The following is a 22,351-nucleotide window of genomic DNA, read 5'->3' as shown; positions in this document are numbered from 1 at the left end:
TTTATATATATTTATATATATGCTATTAATCATATACTATTAAATTTTATTAGTTATTATTTTAGTTTTAGTATATAATTTTTATAATTATAATTAAATAATTAGATTATCTTTTACTTTTTTATTTATATATTATTAATTTTTTTAAGTATAAATAAGTGTTATAAATTGATAATAATAATATTTTTATCAAAAGATAGTTTAGTAAAAATATTATACAAATATCATCCATCTTTTCTCTCATTCCTCCTATATCAAATGGATGAAAAATCCATTCATCTTCTTCTCCATCTATCTTTCCTTCAATCCATCCTTCATACCAAATATATGGTTATGATTTCTGATCTAAAAGTTATTGTAGATAACACTACTTGTCTGAGTGCTCTACCAATACCCACTTTTAATAACAAATACACAGCATAGTTTGTTAGATTCTTGATTCTTGCTTAATAGAGAGAAATAAGATAAAGGTATAATATAAAAACATATATGGTGTAATGACAATCATCAATGCTTCTCCTCACACGACCAAAGCTGTTTATGCTATTTTTAATGGTCCATCGCACGTGCAAAGACCATATTGTAGCATGAAAAGAGACCTAATATACTCCCTAACATACCAGTCAATTCTCTCTCACCAATCAAACTCTATGAATGTTCAAGAAACTCATGCTAATATTCATATGAAAAAGCAAGTCAATATATGTGATTCATCTCAAATTTTTCATTTATTAGCTATAATTTATTTTTTTAAATTTAGGAGCCATTAATCCTCATATTTTCTATCCCAACCATCTCATCCTGAATAGGCTGGGTTCAACTAGAATGGAGTTCTCGACTTGTCCAAGAGGGAAGGAGTGATGCCATCCAAGCAAGCATTCAGGTACTTATTAGACACAACATTGGATTCTAAATTTCAAAGCTTATATAAACTATACGTAATAAAAGGTATAGTAGTTGCTATTTTACAAAAATTATGATCCAATCTAATGGACTAACTCACATTCATTCTTTGCATTGTTCTTGTTTCTCTTATTTAGGGAAGAAATAAATCAGTTACTGTAAAATTTTTTAGTAGAGGAAAAAAAGATACACCTAGAGTACCACAAAGACGGATATGTAAGAGATTTAAAATTAGTAGAAGTTCACAATGATGAATCAAAGATTTTGTAAAAGAAAAGCCTGAGAGATGAAGGAAAAGGAGGAGAAACATAAAAAAAAAAAAGTGGAGAAGATATCTTTTTCTCTTATATTTCACTATGATATGTACATCCATATATAGAGATGAAGAAGAGAGAAACAGACAGAAAATTGGAGAGATCACGGTATAAATTACGTGATCTTCCTAATTCAAAAATATGCCATAGTAATTATAAAATATTCTAGACAATATTCTAGACAATGTACATTCCTAATATTTTGTAACATGCCATTGTAAAAATATTCTAGACAATGTACATTCCTAATATTCTGTATATTCCTGATATATAGGCAATGTACATTCCTAATAGTCCCCCTCAAGTTGGCGCATAGAGATTTCGAATGCCCAACTTGCATAGAATCTCTTGAAAATGATCACAGCCGAAAGCTTTGGTAAAGATATCTGCAAGTTGACAATGTGTAGGAACATATCGTGTAGCAATGTCTTGAGATTGTAGTCGCTCTCTGATAAAATGACAATCAATTTCTATGTGTTTGGTCTGCTCATGAAACACAGGATTTGCAGCAATGTGTAAAGCTGCTTGATTATCGCAATAAAGGAACATGAGACCATGATGTGAAACACTGAGGTCGGATAAGAGGGCTCGAAGCCATAGTAATTCACTGATAGTGTGTGCCATAGCCCGGTATTCGGCCTCTGCAGAGGAACGAGACACTGTTGTCTGCTTCTTAGCACGCCAAGAAATCGGAGCATCTCCTAAGGAAACATAGAAACCTGTAGTAGAGCGCCTTGTCATAGGACATCCTGCCCAGTCTGCATCACAATAGGCATATAACTGAAAGGTGTTGACACTTGAAAAAAATATGCCTTGACCTGGAGACCCTTTCAAATATCGCAAAATACGGAAGGCTGCATCTAAGTGTGGTTACCGAGGAGATTGCATAAACTGTGTCAGAACATACACCGAGTATGCAATATCAGGCCTAGTGATAGTCAAATAAATGAGTCGTCCCAGCAATCGACGATATGGACCTGGATCATCAAGTAATTTTTCATCATCCACCGTGAGCTTGAGATGTTGCTGCATAGAAAATTTTGTGGGCTTGGTCCCAATCATTCCGATCTCATGGAGAATGTCAAGAGTATATTTTCGTTGTGATACAAATATGCCCGAAGGTGATCGTGCCACTTCTAATCCAAAAAAATATTTTAAGTTGCCCAGGTCTTTAATGTGAAACTTGTCTTGCAAATATTGTTTCAGTGCCTGACATTTCAAAGGGTTATTCCCTGTAATAATCATATCATCCACATAAACAAGAATGGCAATGAAAGAGTCCTCATCCTATTTGGTGAACAGAGAGTAATCGGCTTTAGATTGAGTACAACCATATTGGAGTAAGGAGTGGGAGAACTTTTCAAACCACTATCTTGATGCTTGCTTAAGTCCATAAAGAGACTTACGCAACCGACAAACACGTGTGTCACTTGGTTTTAGAAATCCTGGCGGAGGTGTCATGTATACTTCTTCATGAAGATCATGATGAAGGAAAGCATTGTTGACATCTAACTGATGTAACTGCCAATGTTTAGTGGAAGCAACAGCTAAGAGACACCGTACTGTAGTCAATTTAGCCACCGGAGCAAAAGTCTCAGTATAGTCAAGGCCTTCTATTTGTGTGTATCCCTTTGCCACTATCGAGCCTTGTATCGCTCAATAGAACCATCGGCCTTGTATTTAATTTTGTATACCCATCTCGATCCAATGGATTTCTTCCCGAGTGGTAGATGCTCCAAAGTCCAAGTGCCATTTTGCTGGAGGGCAGTGAGCTCAGCCCCCATTGCTTCTCGCCACTTAGGATCCTTAACGGCTTGAGAAAAGGTTTTAAGTTCTTTATGAGAGGTAATAGCTGAAATAAAAGCTCGATGGGAAGCATTAAGCTTAGAATAAGTAAGGTAGCAAGAAATAGGATAAGGCTTACCTGAGGTCACTGAATTGGCGGATGTGTCCGAAGGTCTCCTCACTCCTGGGGCATCGACAATGTAGTCCTGTAATCGAATAGGTTGCTTCCTATCTCTGACGGACCGTGAATTAGGTCCAATGGTCTTAGAAGGTGAAGCCTGCTCAGGAGAGATAGTGTCGATTGCATCAAGAGTCTTGTTCAAACTTGACATTTGGTTTGAATCAATGGAATTGGTTTGTGTTTGATCTGACTCATGAGAAAGAATAGGGTTTGAAATCTGTCCTTGGGTCTGATCCAAATTAGGTACATGAGGTAAATTATTGGTTGCCAAAGGAAATCCCACATCATAATCAGTCTGATTTGGTTGTGAAAAAGAAGGTATAATAGAAAAAGAAGGTAATGTTTGAGAATAAGAAAACGTCTTCTCATGAAAGATAACATCACGTGAAGTAAATATTTCATGAGTTTCAAGGTTATATACACGATAGCCCTTTTGACCAAGAGGGTATCCAACGAACACACAGCACGAGAATGAGGTTGAAATTTATCACTGGATATCTCATGCACATAACAAAGGCTACCAAAAACTCTCAGATGATCATAGGTGAGTGGTTTATGAAATAAGAGTTCGTAGGGACTCTTGCCATTCAATTTTGGTGTAGGTGTCAAGTTAATTAAATAGGCGGCAATCAAAACACATTCTCTCCAAAATGACACAGGCAAGTTGGCTTGAAATCTTAGAGCACGGGCAACATTTAATAGATGTCGATGTTTACGCTCATCCCATTTTGTTCTGGTGTCCCAACACAAGAAGTTTGTGATATAATCCCATGTTCTAGAAGATGTGATTTCAATGGTCCGGCTATAAACTCTTGAGCGTTATCACTACGTATGTGTTTAATGTTGGCATCAAAATGATTTTTGATCATAGCATGAAAATTAACAAAGCATTGGTATGCCTCGGATTTTCTTTGTAATAGATAAATCCAAGTAGCCCTTGTGCAATCATCAACAATGGTGAGAAAGAAATGAGCTCCCGTGTGTGATGGGGTGCGATATGGTCCCCATATATCAATATGAACTAAATTAAATGGTGAAGCAGATTTATTAATGCTCAAGGAAAAAAGCTTTTTTGTCTGTTTTGCACGATAGCAAATGTCACAACAATTATTTATGGAATCAAAAGAAGTATTTGAAAGAAAAGGAACAAGTTTCAAATGCTTGTAAGAGCAATGTCCTAACCGAGCATGCCAGAGATTAATCGAAACATTGACTTTATTTGTCCGTGCAGGACGTATTGCCAAGCCTTTGAAGTAGTAAAGATCATCTCGGAGTTCATCCAATCCAATCAACTTTCTCGTGGCAAGGTCCTGTAGAGCACAAAATGTGAGAAAGAAGAGATCAGCACAATTAAGTTCTCGAGCAAGTTTGCTTACTGAAACAAGATTGCAAGTAAAATTAGGAGCATATAAAGTACGATGCAAGGTAATATCATTGGTCAAAGTAACATCACCATATGAATGTACAGGCATATTGACTCCATTAGGTAAAGTAACTGGGAGTGCATTGTCAAGAGGTTCAATATCATGAAGAAAGGACTTACAAAATATTAAGTGTTCGGAAGCACCACTATCAAGGATCCAAGAATGATGAAAAGAATCAAGAGAGGTCTTACCAACAAAATTTATGACACTTTGAGTCTTATCTTGTCTAAGAAAGGAAATAAGTTGCTGATATTGTGTAGGAGAAAGACCCGGTATTAGAGAGATTCTGTCTGTATTCAATGGTGTAGTAGCATTCACGGCAACCCCTCCTTGGTGCTGACTATCGGTCTCGGCTCCATTGCCTCTACCCTTAACTCGATCTTTGGATTGCCATCCAGATGGGTACCCGATTAGCTCGAAGCATCTATCACGGATATGTCCTGTCTTCTTGCAGTAGTCGCATCGAAAATATTTTTTATTCCTTTTCTTGGAGCCGATCTCTTTATTCGCCCTTTCTGTCATGGGCTTAACAGCGAGAGCCGCGGCTTCGGGTTGAGAAGTTCGAACAGCGACGACTTCCTTCTGCTTTTCACCTCAAATCAATAAGGCATATGCCTTATTAACCGTTGGTAATGGCTCCATGGACAGCAGCTGATCTCGCAACGTGTCGTAGGAGTCCTTGAGACCAAAAAGAAACTGATGTAGTATCTCTTCTTCTTTCTCAACTTGGATCTCTCTAGTGGCTCCACACGAACAAGTCGGCACCTTGGAATAAGCCGTAAGTTCCTCCCACAAGCCACGAAGATGGGCATAATAAGCGGCAATAGTCATATCATTGCCTTGCCTGAAACTCCAGATTTGAGTCTTTAACTCATGAATGCGAGGAGCATTACCTTGAGAGTATCTTTCCTCAAGATCGACCCAAATATCTCGAGCACTTTCAAAAAAAGAGATGCTATCATAGATTTCTGGTACAACAGAATTGTAGATCCATGACATCATCATTGAATTGCATGTATCCCAGAGAAAATGATCCCGCGATCCATCTATAGATCGTGCAAGTGTTCCATCAACGAACCGAATTTTTCGTTTGGCTCGAAGAGCAGTGATAATGGCCCTTCGCCATGCAGGATAGTTCGGTCCCTTGAGTAGAGATGTCACAAGGGCATTCCCAGGATTCTCTGAAGGTGAGATGAAATAGGGAGATGCCGGATCATGCGCAGCATTTAAGGTCGATGACGAACCATCCACCATAGATTCGATTGTGGTGCTCTGATCGATTTGATCGGACATGTTGATGAGGACAAGATGTAGCAACTATCTGCCTCCAGCTACGTGCAAGAGGATGCTTCAGCAACAACCTGCTGTAAGCGCTTAATCGAGGAAAAGACTTGGATCAATGGCGACCCTGCTCTGATACCATGTAAAAAAAAAGCCTGAGAGATACAGGAAAAGGAGGAGAAACATAAAAAAAAAAGTGGAGAAGATATATTTTTCTCTTATATTTTACTATGATATGTACATCCATATATAGAGATGAAGAAGAGAAAAACAGGCAGGAAATTGGAGAGATCATGGTATCAGTCACGTGATCTTCCTAATTCAAAAACATGCCATAGTAATTATAAAATATTCTAGACAATATTCTAGACAATGTACATTCCTAATATTCTGTAACATGCCATTGTAAAAATATTCTAGACAATGTATATTCTTAATATTTTGTATATTCTTGATATATAAGCAATGTACATTCCTAATAGATTTAAAGGTTCTTTTATTAACCGTGAAGGAAATGGCCCTTTCAAATCCTACTGTGTTCCCTGCCTCCCTCTCTCCCACATTTGCACTCTCTTGGGTGGCAGCTTTCTCTAATTGGTTTGCAATATGATTGCAGAGATTGGTTACACTAGTTGTGAGCATGGATCATCAAATTGAGATTTTGTTTTTTTATTTTTGTTTTTGTTTTTATTTTTATTTTTATTTTTTTGACTAGGCTTTTCCTTTGTTTTTGGCTCATACATGTCTAGCGTTATGAACCGCCGCATCGGCTACATCCAAATTTTTACCCTATCGGCCCGCCCGCCTAACCCATATGGATTTCGGATTTCGGCGCTTTTGGATCCGGAGGGAGAAGAAATCCCAAAACGAAAACCAGACCCGTTTCTTTCAAACTTTCGAACGCTCAGCCGAATCAAACATTCCCCCCAAAAATCCCACAGAAACCAAACTGAAAAATCCTCAATGCCGAAACCCCAATCCTTCGACGAATCCCGCTTCCAAATTTCCCTTCGAAATCCAAAGCCAATGGCGCCCTCCCAACCCTCCCTCTAAATCCCCAACCCCTCTTACCTTCTCATCGAACCCACTCCCATCTCTCTCCCCTCCCTCCCATCTCTCCCTCTCCTCTTCCTCTAAATCTAACCCTAACCCTAAAGGAGCAGCGGAGGTACCAGGACGGTGGTCATGGAGGACAAGGAGAACAGCATCCGCCTCACTCGCGCGGCGGCGGCGAGAAAGAGGGGCGCCTCTGCAGCGGCTTCCGCCCGCCAGTCTCTCCCACGCGGCCAGCCCCCGGCCAAGAGGAGGAAGCGCAAGGTCCTGGGCGAGCTCAAAAACAACTCCAACGCCGCCTCCGGTCTCGAAACCCCTCCTCCTTCCAAGCCCAGAACCAGATCCCGGGCCAAGAAGGAGGGAGAGGCTCGAAAGGTTCCTCTTTTGGATGTTTCCGCAGCCGAAGAGGTCCATTCCGAGGCCGAAGACCCGCAAATGTGCGCCTTTTATGCTCCGGATATCTACCAGTACCTCCGCTCCATGGAGGTAAAGGATTTGGATTGCAGATTCTTGAGATTTTGGTTGTGTTCATTTGATTAGAGCGGGAGTTTTGACTTGTCTTCTGGGATTATTTTAGGTGGAGTCGAAGAGGAGGCCGCTGGTTAATTTCATTGAAACGGTCCAGAAGGATGTAACTGCCAACATGAGAGGGATTCTGGTGGATTGGCTGGTCGAGGTGGCGGAGGAGTACAAGCTTTTCTCGGACACTCTTTATCTCACAGTGTCATACATTGATCGATTTCTCTCGTACAATGCTCTAAGTAGGCAGAAATTACAACTTCTTGGTGTTTCCTGCATGCTTATTGCCTCGTAAGTGTTGGTTTTTCTTCCTCCTAATTTTGTCTCCAATTGATTCTTTTCTGCTGTTTGATTGATTCATTGATGTGGGTTTTTATTTTGGGATGCAGGAAATATGAAGAGATTAGTCCTCCCCATGTGGAAGATTTTTGTTACATTACTGATAACACTTACACAAAACAAGAGGTAATTTTTCCTCTCTCTTGGCTCTCCTTTATGTTACCTTTGTTGCTGGGGTTGAGATCTTCAGAGTGACGTTGCTTTATCTGTATCTGGGTGTAGGTGGTAAAGATGGAGAGTGACATACTGAAGTTTCTCAACTTTGAGATGGGCAATCCCACCATAAAAACCTTTCTTAGGTATGTGTTTAAGCTACGAATCTTACTTTATCTTTTGCTTTCAGTATTACTCTTGATAAGTCTTGTTTTATGATGACAATGAACACAAGCATTGAAAGAAAAAAAAAACACGATTTTGGATCCATTGTCTTGTCCTGATGTTTTATCTGGACTTTGGATTTAAGAATGGTACTATAATTGCTTTTTTGTGACATCTCGTATTGAGCTAATTTGAGTTATTAATTCATTCTCTGCAGGAGATTCACAAAGGCTGGGCAAGGAGATGGAAATGTAAGCTGGTCTAATGTCTCTTTTAATGCTAATTTGGAACATTTAATCATGTGCTAGACTTTTCTTCCAGATTGGATACTGATGAATAAGTTTGGAGCATTTTGCAGTATCCAAATCTCCAACTGGAGTTCTTGAGCAATTACCTTGCTGAATTAAGTTTGGTAGACTACAGCTGTGTTCGGTTTTTGCCATCAGTTATCGCTGCTTCTGCTGTCTTTCTTGCAAGATTCACCATCAATCCAAAGGTTCATCCTTGGGTAAGTGTATTACTCAATTATTGTATTTTTCACTAAAATGAGTTCGTTGTATTTGCATTGCTTATTGGTCTTTTGTTTTTCCAGAGCCTACCACTGCAACAACAGACAGGTTATAAACCTTCTGAGCTTAAAGATTGTGTTTGTGCAATTCATGATTTGCAGCTGAACAGGAAATGGTCATCTTTGACAGCTATAAGGGAGAAATACAAGCAGCACAGGGTAAGATATTATACTTCCATGTGGCTTATTTTCCCTGTTTATTTCTTCTTGTAGTCTTGCAATGTATTTTATTTTTTCTAAATCCTATCTGCTTTTCTGGAGCAGTTCAAATGTGCATCAATGTTGCTTTCTCCCTCAGAAATTCCTGCATCATATCTTGAAGACTTAAAAGAATAGCTTTCGCAAGTATTTTGGTGGCAACTCATGCAAAAAGACAGTTGATGGCATTTAATTGGCTACTTCGCAGATAGGATTTGGAAAAAGGAAAGAAAAAACCCACCATGTGTAATAACTCTGTCATCGGAGATCGCCAACTTGCTTTGCCTACGTTGGGAGGAGGAATGGATGAGACTTGTTGCTGAAGTAGCATTAAAATCTGTTTTGGTTGGATGAGGGGATCCAGTGTCTGTTGACAGAATATGTTAGAAACTTTTTGAGCGGTTGAGTTGTCAACGCACAATCTTGTATTGTTCTGATATACAGTTCTCTATAGCCGATAGGTAAAGCAGACTATGTATGTTAATTGTATATGTAGAAGTTTTCTGAAGTAAAGACAATTCATATATACTCTGGATAATTCCTGTTACAGATTGTGGACCTAGTTTAGGTATCTAGTGATTTCTAGCTGCAAGCTTACAATCATTTAGATAACTTATCACAAAAACCGGAACAAGATCTAGAACTCTAACTATACAATTCTAGACAATGTTATGAGAACTACATCAAAAAAGATCATGTTATGAGAGCACCTCCAGTTCATCTCATTTAAAATTGCTTTGTTTTCAAAGGTTGCTAGAAGGGCATTCTTACTGAAAGAGATCTAATCTACTGACAATTATCTGGAACTTGTGTGTGACATTGTTCTTTTGCATTTGCAAGGTTTTTAGATTGGTTCGAGGGTGCCAACTAGCTTAGTTGGTAAAGTATTAAGTGTTGGATCATTGGATGCTGGTGACTTATGTTTAAATTTTGCCCTCAACTTCATTTCAGCTTGTTTTTCTTTCTAGTTCTTTAATAAAAGAAGATTGCTAACTTGGTTCTTGGAAAATAACTGAAAAATTAATGCCTCGCTTATAGCAAGATTATTATTGTTTATCTTCATTGCGAAGGCAAGATATACATATGGAAAATTTAGGTTCAATTAGGAGAAGAAAGTTATCATGTATCAGTCCTATCCTGTGGAGAAGTTAATAATTAAGACAGTAATGTTAGAGGCTCTCTTATGTGCATTCTTGCCATGTGGCATGATGGGTTTGGTGCAACTTACGGGATTTGTCGCTATACATGAGAGTAGGTTCTGTTGGGAAAGTGACTCGTTGATTGGGGGGAATTAACCGTTCCCATAACGAGCATTTAGAGCAACTTAGTGAAGCCACATCATATGTGGGTTAGATTTTGCGCTTATTTCCAATCACCAACTCTGTCAATCACCTAGAGAGAGCTTGTAGATCAGTGGAAAGATTTTTCTTTAATGTGAATGACTAGGGTGTTGTCTAACGGTTAAGAGAATTAAGCCTAACAAATTTATAGATTCCGGCTAATAGTTTGTGGCTCGGTCTTCATATAAAAAAGGTACGATGGAGATTCTCAAATAAGGACAAACTAATTTGGAAAAGCGAAACAAAAGATGAGAGGAGGTTATGTTCTCCAACACCATCTTTTTTTATTTATCTTTTTTTGTTGTTTTTAAGTTTCGACTAACTTAAGCATCAGAGGGTCTTTCATTAGAATACCCTTGACAAGTACGGATTTTTCTTGTAAGTTTTTTTGGCATCCTAAATCTTTGACAACATCTTAGATGTCGGACGATGTCCAGCTCCAGTCACATCAACACTTTTCTAGAGTTTTGTGGCAATAGATTGGTATTAAAAAGGGGTCCAGTCTTTTTTTGAGAGAGAAAAGAGAACATAGTGCAAATGAGAGCACAGAATTTCGTCGCTTCCCTCTAGCAATCCATCCGTCACAGCAGGAGTAGCACTACCCATGGGTTTATTGTGGTGCAACCTCTGGTCATGATAGATCCACTGCCGTTTGATACCTTGGCTCACAAGATCCAGACATTGATCGGCACTATACAACAACTCCAACAAGTGACGGAGTAGCAACAACAGTGCGTGGAGCCAAACCCCTAAGTGGCTCTCTCTCGTCGCGATTGGCGATCTCACTCCCAAAGCCTGAAATCTACCTCCCAATAGCACATCTATCATTCCCCTACCTTCGCAGCTCGCTCCTTCTCCTATCAGAGCATAAGGGAGAAGGCACACTTGAGGAGCTCTTCCTCTTCCGATGATTTGGCTCTAGCCTACTCCTCTAAACCCGAGAGATCTCAGCAGGAAGAGGAGCTCAAGAAGAGAATTTAAGACATTGAGCATCGTCTTTGTGAAATCCAGAGTGGATCTCACTAGAGCAATGATGGCCTCAGCTTTAATTCTTAACCATCATTCTCCCAGACTATTTTGGGTGAACCGATCTCGAGTTAGTTCAAAATACCTCAGTTGGAGCTGTATGATGGTTTCACGGATCTCCTTAATCATCTGTAGGATTACAGAACCCTCATGATGTTGTAGAGTGTCTCAGGCATCCTCCTTTGCCTCGCCTTCCCAACCACCCTTAGAGAGTTGGCGTGGGCATGGTATTTAGGACTCCAGCTTGGGTCCATCTATTCGTTCGAGCAGCTCGATAGGCTATTCATTGCCCATTTTGATAGTAGTCGAGCTCAACCAAGAAACTCCAACAGCCTCTTATCTCTCTGACAAAGAAGGGTGAGTAGCTGTGCGACTATGTCACATGATTTAATGCCGCCACACTCAAGGTATGTAACCTCGACGAGTCGATGGCAAAGTTGGTGCTCAATAAAGGGCTATGAAATGAGCACCTCATCTTCTCCCTTAATAAGAATTTTTCGAGGGATTACATTGATTTGCTAGTTCGAGTCTGAAAGTACATCCAGGTGAAAGAAGCTTGGATAGTGTGCAAGTAAAAAGAAGGAAAGAAAACCTTCGATAAGAAGAAGGGTCGGAAAGATTCTCAAGTGCCTTGAGCCGAAAAGGAGTCTTTCGACCACCCAAGAGCTATAGATCCAAGAGTCCATCTCGTCGATTCAATAGCTACACCTCATTGTCTGTCCTCCAATCTTAGATCCTAATGGCGATCGAGGATCAAAGGTATTTGTAGTGGCCCAAGCTGATGAAGTCTCCTCCTGAAAGGAGAAGCAAGAGAGGTACTGCTGCTTTCATCGTGATCAAGATCATGATATCGAAGAATGCTACCAACTCAAAGACGAGATCAAGATCCTGATCTCGAGAGATTACCTCAACAAGTACATTCGAGAGCAGCAAAATTAACCCCCGATGAAGAAAACAATGGCAACCGATCGACTATCAGCATCATCAACACCATCTTCACCTCTGCTACCGGCATGGGGGGCAGGAGACTAGATTATGGAAGAATAAGAGATAGTGTCCAGGGGGCATCATTTTCTTTTCTAATCTTTGAGGGAAGTACATTCCTTGTCATGGCACCATTGCCATGCTGCCGATGATGTCCCACCATAATGTAAATACAACTTTAGTTTAAAATAAAAAGTTCACTAACATCTTATTTTGTAATGTTCTCTGAAGGATAAAACTACCAACCAACCCAAGAGAGGCAAGGATAGAATTGAGGCAGAGTCGAACGAGGCTCGACCGTAGCGACAGTGCCTCCGAGGCAATTGCGAAAAGCTCATAGGGCTCGTGACAATCCAATCAAGAAAATTGGGTTCTTTGTTGGACCCCTCATGCGGACGAAGCCTCGAACCTCCTGAGGCTTGGGAACTGAAGGTGGCTTGGCATCCAAGAAAAGATGAAAAACTCTTCGAGGCTTCCCAAAACTAGAGGTCCCACTAATGCAATGACCTGAAGACATCCAAGCCGATGCCTTACCCCATCAAGCCACATGGTGCTCCTTGTCCACAGGTAGGTTGAAGTGGAGGCCACCACAACGAAGATGAAGGGCTAACCCTCTGGAGATCCCACTTGACCCACTACAGTCGACATAGCCCACTGAAGCCAAATAGGACTAACCCTCCAGGGACCCCACTCGGCCTATTATAGCCAACATGGCCCACTATAGCCAACATGTCCCACTGAAGCCAATCAGGGCTAACTCTTTGGAGACTCCACTCGACCCACTATAGCCAACATGGCCCACTGTAACTAACACGGCTCATTATAGTCGATATGGTATACTGAAGCCAACTGGAGCTAGCCCTTCGAGGGCTCCACTCAACCCACTATAATCGACATGGTCCACTGTAGCTAACTGGGACTAACCCTCGAGAGATCCCACTTAGCCCACTGAAGTCAGTTAGAGCTAACTCTCCGGGGACCCCACTTGGTCCACTATAGCCGACATGGTTTATTGAAGTCAACTGAAGCTAACTCTCCAAAAACTCCACTTGGCCTATTATAGCTGACATAGCCCACTCTAGCCGACATAGCCCATTGAAGCCAATGAGGTTAGCCCTCCAAGGACCCCACTCGATCTATTGTAGCCGATATGGCTCACTGAAGCTCACTGAGGCTAACCCTCTGAGGACCTCATATGGCCTATTTAAGTCGACACATGGCCCACTAAAGCCAATAGGATTTGATTTCTTGGAGACCCCATACTACCAGCAAAAGCCAGCGACGACGATTGCAGAGGATCACACCCACCTAAGATCCCAACTAAAAGAAGAAGAAACCTTGGAAGATACATGAAGAAGATATTAACAAAAGAGATACTTCATTCAAAAAGATTCATGCACATTTCAAAAAAATTCTATTATAAATTAATCTAGTTCGAGCAAAGCTCATTACAATAAAGAAAAAGAAGATACAAGGTACAAGCTCAAACGACATCCTCAACACTATCCTCGGTGATCCACACAAAGTGGAGCCCTTTTTCGATGATCACTGGTCCCCTCTAAAGGATATCGATGATGGCATGATCGATTTTCCTTCGGAAACCCCTCCATCTCCAGGATATTCTTCTGAGGAGGGTTAGGAGGCCACATTGGGGGAGGCAAAAGGTGGCTTCTTAGAAAGGTCAAAAGCCTTTCTATATAGGACAATGCATTAGTAGCCCCTAGACGACCGCCGTCGCGGTCCTACGGTCAAAGCAGTAGAACTTTCCAATATCTCTCATGCTAAGGTAGAAAGCTCACCGGTGCATCCCTTGAAGCACTCTACAACCGATCAGAAGAGGACTCCCCTAGATGGAGGAAAACTCTGGTGCCCTTTTGACACTGAATGAGATGATGCCACCATGACATTCTGAAAGATGACCATGGCAAGATTGTCCTTGAGCAACAGTGCCCCTATTTATAAAGTGGAGAAGAGTTTGAGCACATTCAAATGTCTCACTGATTATATAACAAGTGTCACCACTCATAAAGCCTCAGAGACTGCACCCCCTAGAGAAGGGAGCACCAAAAGTCCTTTCCAACATCCTATCCTTATCAGATGGTACTAGTATTAAAGGCAAAGCCCCATCAAGTCTCTAGATCAAATAGATTTCTTGCTGTGCAACTTTCGAGATGGATCATCTTTTTTCATCCATAGAAGGTGATGCAGCATCCATCAACATTCAGCGCTTGATGTGTAAATGAGTCTACAATTTTCAAAAGCTCACTTGCCATGTATTGACGAAGCAAGCACCATAGGTAAGGTCAGGGGAGATCTTGGATTGGGCACGAAAACTGACTCGATTGACCCATTCGAACCATTCGAGACCTTGATCGTGATGAAAGCTAATCAGTAAAAAGATCATAAGGAAGCAAGACACTTCACTTGAAAGGTAAATATAATAAAGATGTATTTTCATTAACAAAAAAATTATTTACAGAATGATGCCAAAAAGAAGGCATAGAAAATAAGTACAAAAAGGAGGAGGACCTAGTCTTCATTCCAGAAAAACACCATGACTTCTTCGTCACTATTTTCGAGATGAAGGCATCTTAAATCCAGCTTCAAGTTCATCCACTGCAGATGTACTTTGTAGTCTTAGAATTTTTAGATGAAGACAGCCGAAGATGTCTTGATGAGCTCATCCTCAAAATCTGTCGAAGCCTTGTACTCCTTAATGCACCTATATTTTGTTAGAAAATATATTTTAAAGCTAATTGTTTGTTTGTAACTGATTGAGCTATTTATAAATTATATATAAATTATTAATTAATAAAATTATTTGATATTTTTCATCATAAATTATGTATTTTCTTTAATGAACTCCTGTGTTATGATGAAATTTTTAGAACTACTTCTAATCGATAATGGAGGATTTATCGTGTAGTTTTTAAACTTATTCGTGATCAAATGATATGCTATTACTAGGACGATGGTGTTTATCAAGTATAGATCATTGTATGCCACATGGGTTGGTTATCCTCGTAACCAAGGAGTGTGAAAATACTGGTATGGCATACAGATAAAATATAGGAGTATATTTACACTGAATGGGATCAAACTACAGAGCACTCTGCTGTCAAGAATAGCTCACAAAGGATATGTATATAAATATCCCTCTAATCTGAGATCACCACGATGACTTACAAGTAACTCACTGTGCTTTAGTATCAGACTATCTGAATTTTTAATTCAGTGACAGAAAATTTTTGGACACAGTTAAGTACTTGCAAAGTTGGTGTGTGAGTTAAGATAAAATTGATCGCTCCTGGTTTCAGGAGATAGTGCTATATTATGTTTCAATTCAGTCAAACGTTGGCCAGGATAGTCCTTGTGAGAAGTTCAAGATTTATAAGGTTGAGATATATTTTGGATATACTGATTAAGAGTTAATAGTTTAACTCTAAAGTCATCCTGTGCATTGAGGGTCAAAGAAATGAATTATATGGTAACTATATATCAAGATTCTTAAATATTACTTTGTAATCATTCAGCCTATCCAGACGTCGGGTACCATTGCTAGATGGCCACTTCGACTAGTATAAATTTTTTTTTTATGCTATCAATTTAGGTTCGAACTTATGTGATCACACACATTAGAAGTTTCTATCTGATCAGATAGCTGATCAACGATTGAAAATTATTCAAGGGTATAATCGTCAATTTGATTGATGGTTAACTTTTTGCAAAAGTTGTGATGAAATAATTTGCTAAGGATTAGTAAATTATAGAAGAATTAATTAGTAATTAGATTATTGATTAGCTCAATTTGATTGAGCAATTAAATTTGGAAAAGTCTAGTTAAATTAGATTTAATTAGGTTTGACCTGATTAGGTTATGAGATGATCTAATCGCTAAGGATGATTGATTTTTTATTTGATCAGGACTTAGGTTTGATTAATTTTTAATTGAATTAGGTTTTAATTGAGGTAATTAGGTGCCTGATAGGATTAGATTTAACCTTTCATTTGTGTCAAACCAATTTTGATTTGGATTGGAACAAATGGAAGTCCAATTGGATTGAAGTCAAACCCTAGCGCCAACCACCTTATCCACGCCCATCTTGTTCATGCAAAATTCAGATTTTGTGTGATGTTTCTTCATGCTAAATAGAAGATTTCTTGCCCCTTCTCATCGCCCATTTGGATAGGAGCTTGGTTTAAACTAACTTAGAATCTAATTTGAATTCGACTTGGATGAAGCTTTGTTTGAATTTGATTCTAACTAAACCTATCATTATCTTATCCTATCCACTCCTCACCGCCACTCTTAAGAAGGATCCAATTTTGTGCGACAAAATGTGTTGGTCTTTTACCTTGAAAGAGGATTCTGAGTAGGGGCATGAAACTGAGAGTGGGGAAGGCCTTCTGTGTGTGTAATAGAGGATATACATTTTCTCTTAGGCGTGAGTTTCTTGAGTGGGTTCCCTAGGGTTTTGATTCTAGGGTTTCAGAAAGAGATGAAAGCGAAAAGAGTTTTTATCCTCTTCATAGTCTTCCACCACATCATCCTCTTAAATCCATCTTCAGATTCGATAGAGTCCGAGAGATCCGAAGAGGAACCTGCCGTCGAAAAAATCTCTATGCAAACTAGCACTCCTAGAGAGATCGATCAGCACCAGGACTTCGTATGGACATCTTGTAGAGGTCGGATGCTCTGTGCAGCTGCTCAGCATCAGAAATAATCCATTACTATGGTTGACAATTATAGTGATCAACTATCCATGCTCTGGTATGAGATCTGATCTTAAAATAGATATGATCTAGTTTATCATAGATATGATCTACTATCCCATATTGATATCAATAGTGCTTAGAAATCAGATTATGCATATTATTCATGTCATGTGATCCTTAGTAGATAGTTTTTAGATCTGATCTAATGCATGCATAGTAGATTAAAATATTTAATTTAGTTTGCTTCCACTAAAAAAATTAAAAATACATGCATGAAACTGCCTATGTTTCCATCAATTGGTATCAGAGGCTAGATTCGATATGACATAAATATATATGCATATATAGATCTGATTTCTAATTATTTAGATTAGATCTAAATAGTTTTTATGCTCAGATCTGATATTGATCAGTTACATGTTTGATATATTAGATTAGATGTCTCAGTAGCTTAGTACTCGGATTGTGCATCACCAGACCATTTGGTTATAAGAGCAAGTAGGATTTAAAGACCCCCTCTTCTCATTTTATGAGATCTCCTATGACGTATAGAGGGGCTACTATGATGTTTCATGAAGAAGAACTATGAAAGGAAGACAACTTACTTTTATGCAAAACCCTAGATCCGAAAATCCTAGGATCTGTTGTATGTGATACATTGTGCGAAAAGAAGTAATACCTAATCATTATGAATAAAATTATTTTAATTATGAAAAGTAAAATTTAGAATCATAAATAAGTTTAGATTAGATCTGAAAATGATATATGATTGATTTTATTGCTAGTTATGCAAAAATATATGTTTTGAAAATTCTGTAATGTGTTGCTATATTGCCTGCTGAGTTAACTTAGTTTTATTTTGAGTCGACTCAATACCTTGGTTAGTCAGTTCAATCTCTTGCTGAGCCGACTCAGTTGTATCGCTAGAAAATGAATGTTACTGTTCATCTTAGTGAGTTGACTATATCTCAGAACTTAGTTGATCTACTGTGATGAGTTGACTCAGTCCAGAGGTGAGCCAACTCAAATTTCAGAACCAAGTATTTATGCATAAAATTTGATGCAAAGGTATTTACATGTGAAATGATTTCAAAACCTAACCTAAACCCATGTTAATTCTACACTTAATTAAAAATTAAGGATTGAATTATTTAGATTTAAAATTATGAATTTAAAGATCTAATAACATTGCATAAAATATGAGGCTATGGGTTAGCTTGAATCAAATTCTCTTAACTGGATTAGACCTAGGGTTAGAATCAAAGAGTTAATGAACTAAATTGAGTAGTTGATCAAATCTAACCAAATGTTGATTTAGATTAGGTCAAGAATACTCTAGATCAAATACAATAGTTATAGTTAGTTAAGTCTATATCTTTGATTAGATCAAATAGACTTGATTGTTAGTTTAGTGATTGAACCCATGTCTATAGGCTGATTAAATCGAAATAGATAAACTGATTAGTGTCCAAGGAAAGCAATTGAATGGGATTTTTAATTGAGATTCTATCTTTTCTGGCCAACTACGTTGGTGTTTAACTAAGAAAAGAAACAAGGACCCTCCTGTCGATCTCCACTTATCTGGCCAATGTGGTCGATTTAATTTTGGTTAGGTCACTTAATGATTCGGGTTGATCCATGCTAGCTAGATAAATTAATTTTGACTGATTTAGGTATTTATGGACTGGCTTGCCTTTAGTCTTTCTTGATGGCTTTGTGAAGCCAATGGGAGGATTATGATTAGCTGGCCAATCTCTTCTCTTATTTTTATAAATATGTAAATAAATTCTCTAAATTTCTAGATCCTGAAAATAAAATAGCTATGGAGATAACTAGATCATAGCCTCCTATTAAGGTGGATGATAGTCGGTCCAATAGTTTAATAATTATTGGAGACGCCGTACGTCTGGTGCTTATCTGCTATTGAAATTATCATTCATTATATGTTAACTCAGTTATATCTCTCTGATGGGTGGTTAGGTTGGTCGAGCCACACTCAGACCTAATTATTCTTTAGTTAGATATGTTGAGCATGGTCATGGTAATGGTTGGACCTAATTAAAATTTTCAGTGAATGCACCACACGCTTGCTGAAGTGAAGTCTGGGGCAAAATCAATTACTAAAAATTATTTAGATAAATAATTGATTAAGAACCTACCTATAGATGCATATGAGTTGGCTGAGCCACACTCGGGTCCGTTTGCAGTCTGTGTAGATTCTAGTACCTCCTAAGGGATTAAAGTAATTCCTCGAATTAGAGGTAGAGGATATCAATTCGTATAAAAAATGAAAGAACTTTCAGACTAAAGTCTAAATTTTTAAGTTTTAATAATTCATATATTAATAGGTCTTATGATTTTTTTTTTAATGTAGTTATGGCTAGTATCTTGTCACTCCGATCACTGTTGGATAGTGATAAGTTGATGGGATCTAATTTCGATAGCTGGTATAAAAAAATAAAGGTCATCCTGCAACACGAGTGGATCTTGTATAATCTCACAGATTCAATACCTGAGGAGTCCGCTTCGAAGGTTTATGGTGCTGTCCGTGACACTTATCAGAAGTGACTCAATGATCGAACCACAATATGTTGCATCATGCAGGTGGTGATGAATGATGAGTTCAGTTGCAAGTTTGAGGATGCTCAGTTGGAGAACATGCTTAAAGTATTAAATGAGTCCTTCAGCACTCCTGATGACATTGAGAGGTGCAAGATCAGTTATGCCGTCTTCAATGCTTGAATGAGAGAGGAGGCATCGATCATCGATCATGTACTATACATGTTTGAACAGATCGAGCGCCTGAGCAAACTCGGATTTTTCTTGCATGAGTAGCTTGGAAAACATGTGATTCTGAACTCACTGCTCAAGTCCTACCTCTCCTTTCTTAGTCATTGTAGAATGACTAAGCCTGCAGTTAACTACCACAGTTTACTGAGATTACTGCAACCTTTTGAGAAGGATCACCAGATCCATAAGGAGATGGTGAATGTGGTTGGTGGGTCTTTGGCAGGGTACCTCCCTTCAAGAAAGGGAAGAAAAAGAAAAATAACAAGAAGGTGCAGAGTGTTGAGGTGTCTAAGCATGGTCAGATCAAAAAGTCTACGTTTGATCAGAGTCAGGCAGAGTACTTTTATTATAAGAAGCTGGATCACTAAAAAAAGAATTGTCCTCAATACATAGCTTTCCTTGATCCAAATAGGCTGAATAAGATAAAAAAGCAAGCAGTTGCTGCTCAAGATAATTATATGATAACACCTTGTAACTTCTCTATTTGTGATATTGTGATGTAGATATTAGATATTGGTAGTCCTATTAATAATTATAATTTGTTGAAGGAATTTCAGATCAGTAGGAGCTTTGCAGACGGTGAGAGATTCTTGAATGTTGGAGATGAAAGATCTATTCCAGTTCTAGTTTTAGGAATTATCAAGCTTGTTTTCAATTTAAAAGTTATCATTTTGAGTGATTATCACTTTTGTCCTAGTTTTTTATTGAATATAATTTCTATAGGCCTTTGACCATGAACGGTTATGAATTTTCAATAAAGAATAATCATTATGATATTATTGTGAATGGTGTTGCTGTGATATGTGGATAAATGAATAATGATATTTATACTTTATCGCAGCCTGTTAGCGTAATGTACATATCGAATAAATACCCTAGAGTAGATAATATCTTGGAAGCCTACTTTTGGCATTGTAGGCTAGGTCATATTAACAAGAAGAGGATAAACAAGTTAATTAAAGAGAGAATCCTCAAAGTCGATGGTTGTGAATCATTGCCAATCTATAAGTCTTATTTTCTTGAAAAAATGACCAAGTCACCTTTTACTAGAAAAGGTGAACGAGCTTGTGAAGTTCTAAGTCTAGTACATACTGATGTACATGGATCCATGAACATAAGTGTCAGAGATGGATATTATTATTTCATTACGTTTACTGATGACCTATCTAGGTATGGGTACGTCTATCTTAAAATATAAATATGAATCATTTGAAATATTCAAATGATTCTATAATGAGGTTGAAAAATAAACTAGAAAGAATATTAATATTCTTCGATTTGATCGAAGAGATGAATACCTCACTAGTGAGTTTCTGACATATCTAGAAGAGAATGAAATTCTCTCTCAACGGACCCCTTTTGGGACACCACAACATAATAGGATGTCAGAAAGGAGGAATCAAACTTTGTTAGATATGGTTTGATCCATGATGGGCTTTACAAGTCTGTCGATCTCTTTTTGGGGATTGCTCTGGAGTCAGTTTGTTATATATTTAATAAAATTTTGAGTAAGTCTATAAGTAAAATACCATATGAGATATGGATAGGATGTAAGCCAGTACTCTCACACCTTAGTGTTTGGAGGTGTCCAGTTTATGTTAAACTTTGGAAAACAGATAAACTCAGATCTTGATCTGATAAATATTTATTTATTAGATATCTAAAAGAAATTAAGGGGTATTACTTCTATCTTATTGAAGAATAAAAGGTGTTTGTCAGTCATAGGACTATTTTTTTTAGAAAAGGAGTTTCTTGGGGAAGAAACTAATGTCGCTAAGATTGAACTTGATGAAGTTCGACAGGTAAAAGAACCGACACAAATAAGTGAACCTATAGAGTTAGATTTGATTGGATCAAATCCTGAGCCTGTTGTACATCCATCATTGAGGAGATCCGATAGAGTACCACATCAGTCGATAGATACTACAGTTTTTTTGGTTTGAAATGGTGATCCTGTTGAACTTGATGAAAATAATGAGGATCCGATCATCTATATAGATGTCATATAGAGATCTGACTTTGATCAGTGGCTTGAAGCTATGAAGTCCAAAATGGAGTCCATGAAGATCAATGATGTATGGACATTTGTTGATCTACTTGAAGGGATAAAACTTATAGGGTGTAAGTAGATTTTTAAAAGAAAAAAAGCTACAGACGGAAAGGTGGAGACTTATAAAGTCCGTTTGGTTGCCAGAGATATCATCAATGTTATGGTATTAACTATGAAGAGTATTTTCTCCTGTGCAATGCTCAAGTCCATTCGAATTATACTTGTAATAGCGGCAAACCAGGATTATGAGATCTGATAAATGGATGTCAAAATTATTTTTCTAAATGGAGAACTAGAAGAAGAGGTATATATGATACCACCTGAAGGTTCACATCCACAAATAAATCTACGGTATGCAAGCTTCAGAGATCCATTATGGATTAAAGCAAGTATCTCAAAGTTAGAATATGCATTTTGGTAAGACGATCAGAACGTATGGCTTCATTAAGAACAGAGAAGAATCTTACATTTATAAATGAGTTAATAGTTCTGTAATTATATTTCTTATGTTGTATGTGGATAACATTCTCTTAATAAAAAATGACATCCCTACATTATAGGG

General features: G+C 38.2%; 2 protein-coding genes across 2 annotated transcripts; one reads left to right on the top strand and one right to left on the bottom strand.

Moving 5' to 3' along the window:
• Nucleotides 1–5,201: 5,201 nt before the first annotated feature.
• On the bottom strand, nt 5,202–5,861 carry LOC140854561 (uncharacterized). Its single transcript, XM_073250521.1, has one exon. The coding sequence runs from the start codon at nt 5,859–5,861 to the stop codon at nt 5,202–5,204; it is 660 nt and encodes a 219-aa protein (XP_073106622.1).
• A 958-nt stretch (nt 5,862–6,819) lies between these two features.
• LOC105056154 (putative cyclin-A3-1) lies at nt 6,820–9,420 on the top strand. Its single transcript, XM_010938254.4, has 8 exons — nt 6,820–7,427; nt 7,519–7,751; nt 7,850–7,925; nt 8,022–8,098; nt 8,335–8,368; nt 8,476–8,625; nt 8,710–8,844; nt 8,950–9,420. The coding sequence occupies exons 1-8, from the start codon at nt 7,074–7,076 to the stop codon at nt 9,019–9,021; spliced, it is 1,131 nt and encodes a 376-aa protein (XP_010936556.1). The 5' UTR covers nt 6,820–7,073; the 3' UTR covers nt 9,022–9,420.
• Nucleotides 9,421–22,351: the final 12,931 nt, after the last annotated feature.

This window comes from Elaeis guineensis, unplaced genomic scaffold (assembly GCF_000442705.2).
Source record: "Elaeis guineensis isolate ETL-2024a unplaced genomic scaffold, EG11 Super_Scaffold_1000123, whole genome shotgun sequence".
Classification (NCBI taxonomy): Eukaryota; Viridiplantae; Streptophyta; class Magnoliopsida; order Arecales; family Arecaceae; genus Elaeis; species Elaeis guineensis.
The sequence above is the reverse complement of the archived record's forward strand: the minus strand, read 5'-3'. Positions and strand labels throughout refer to the sequence as shown.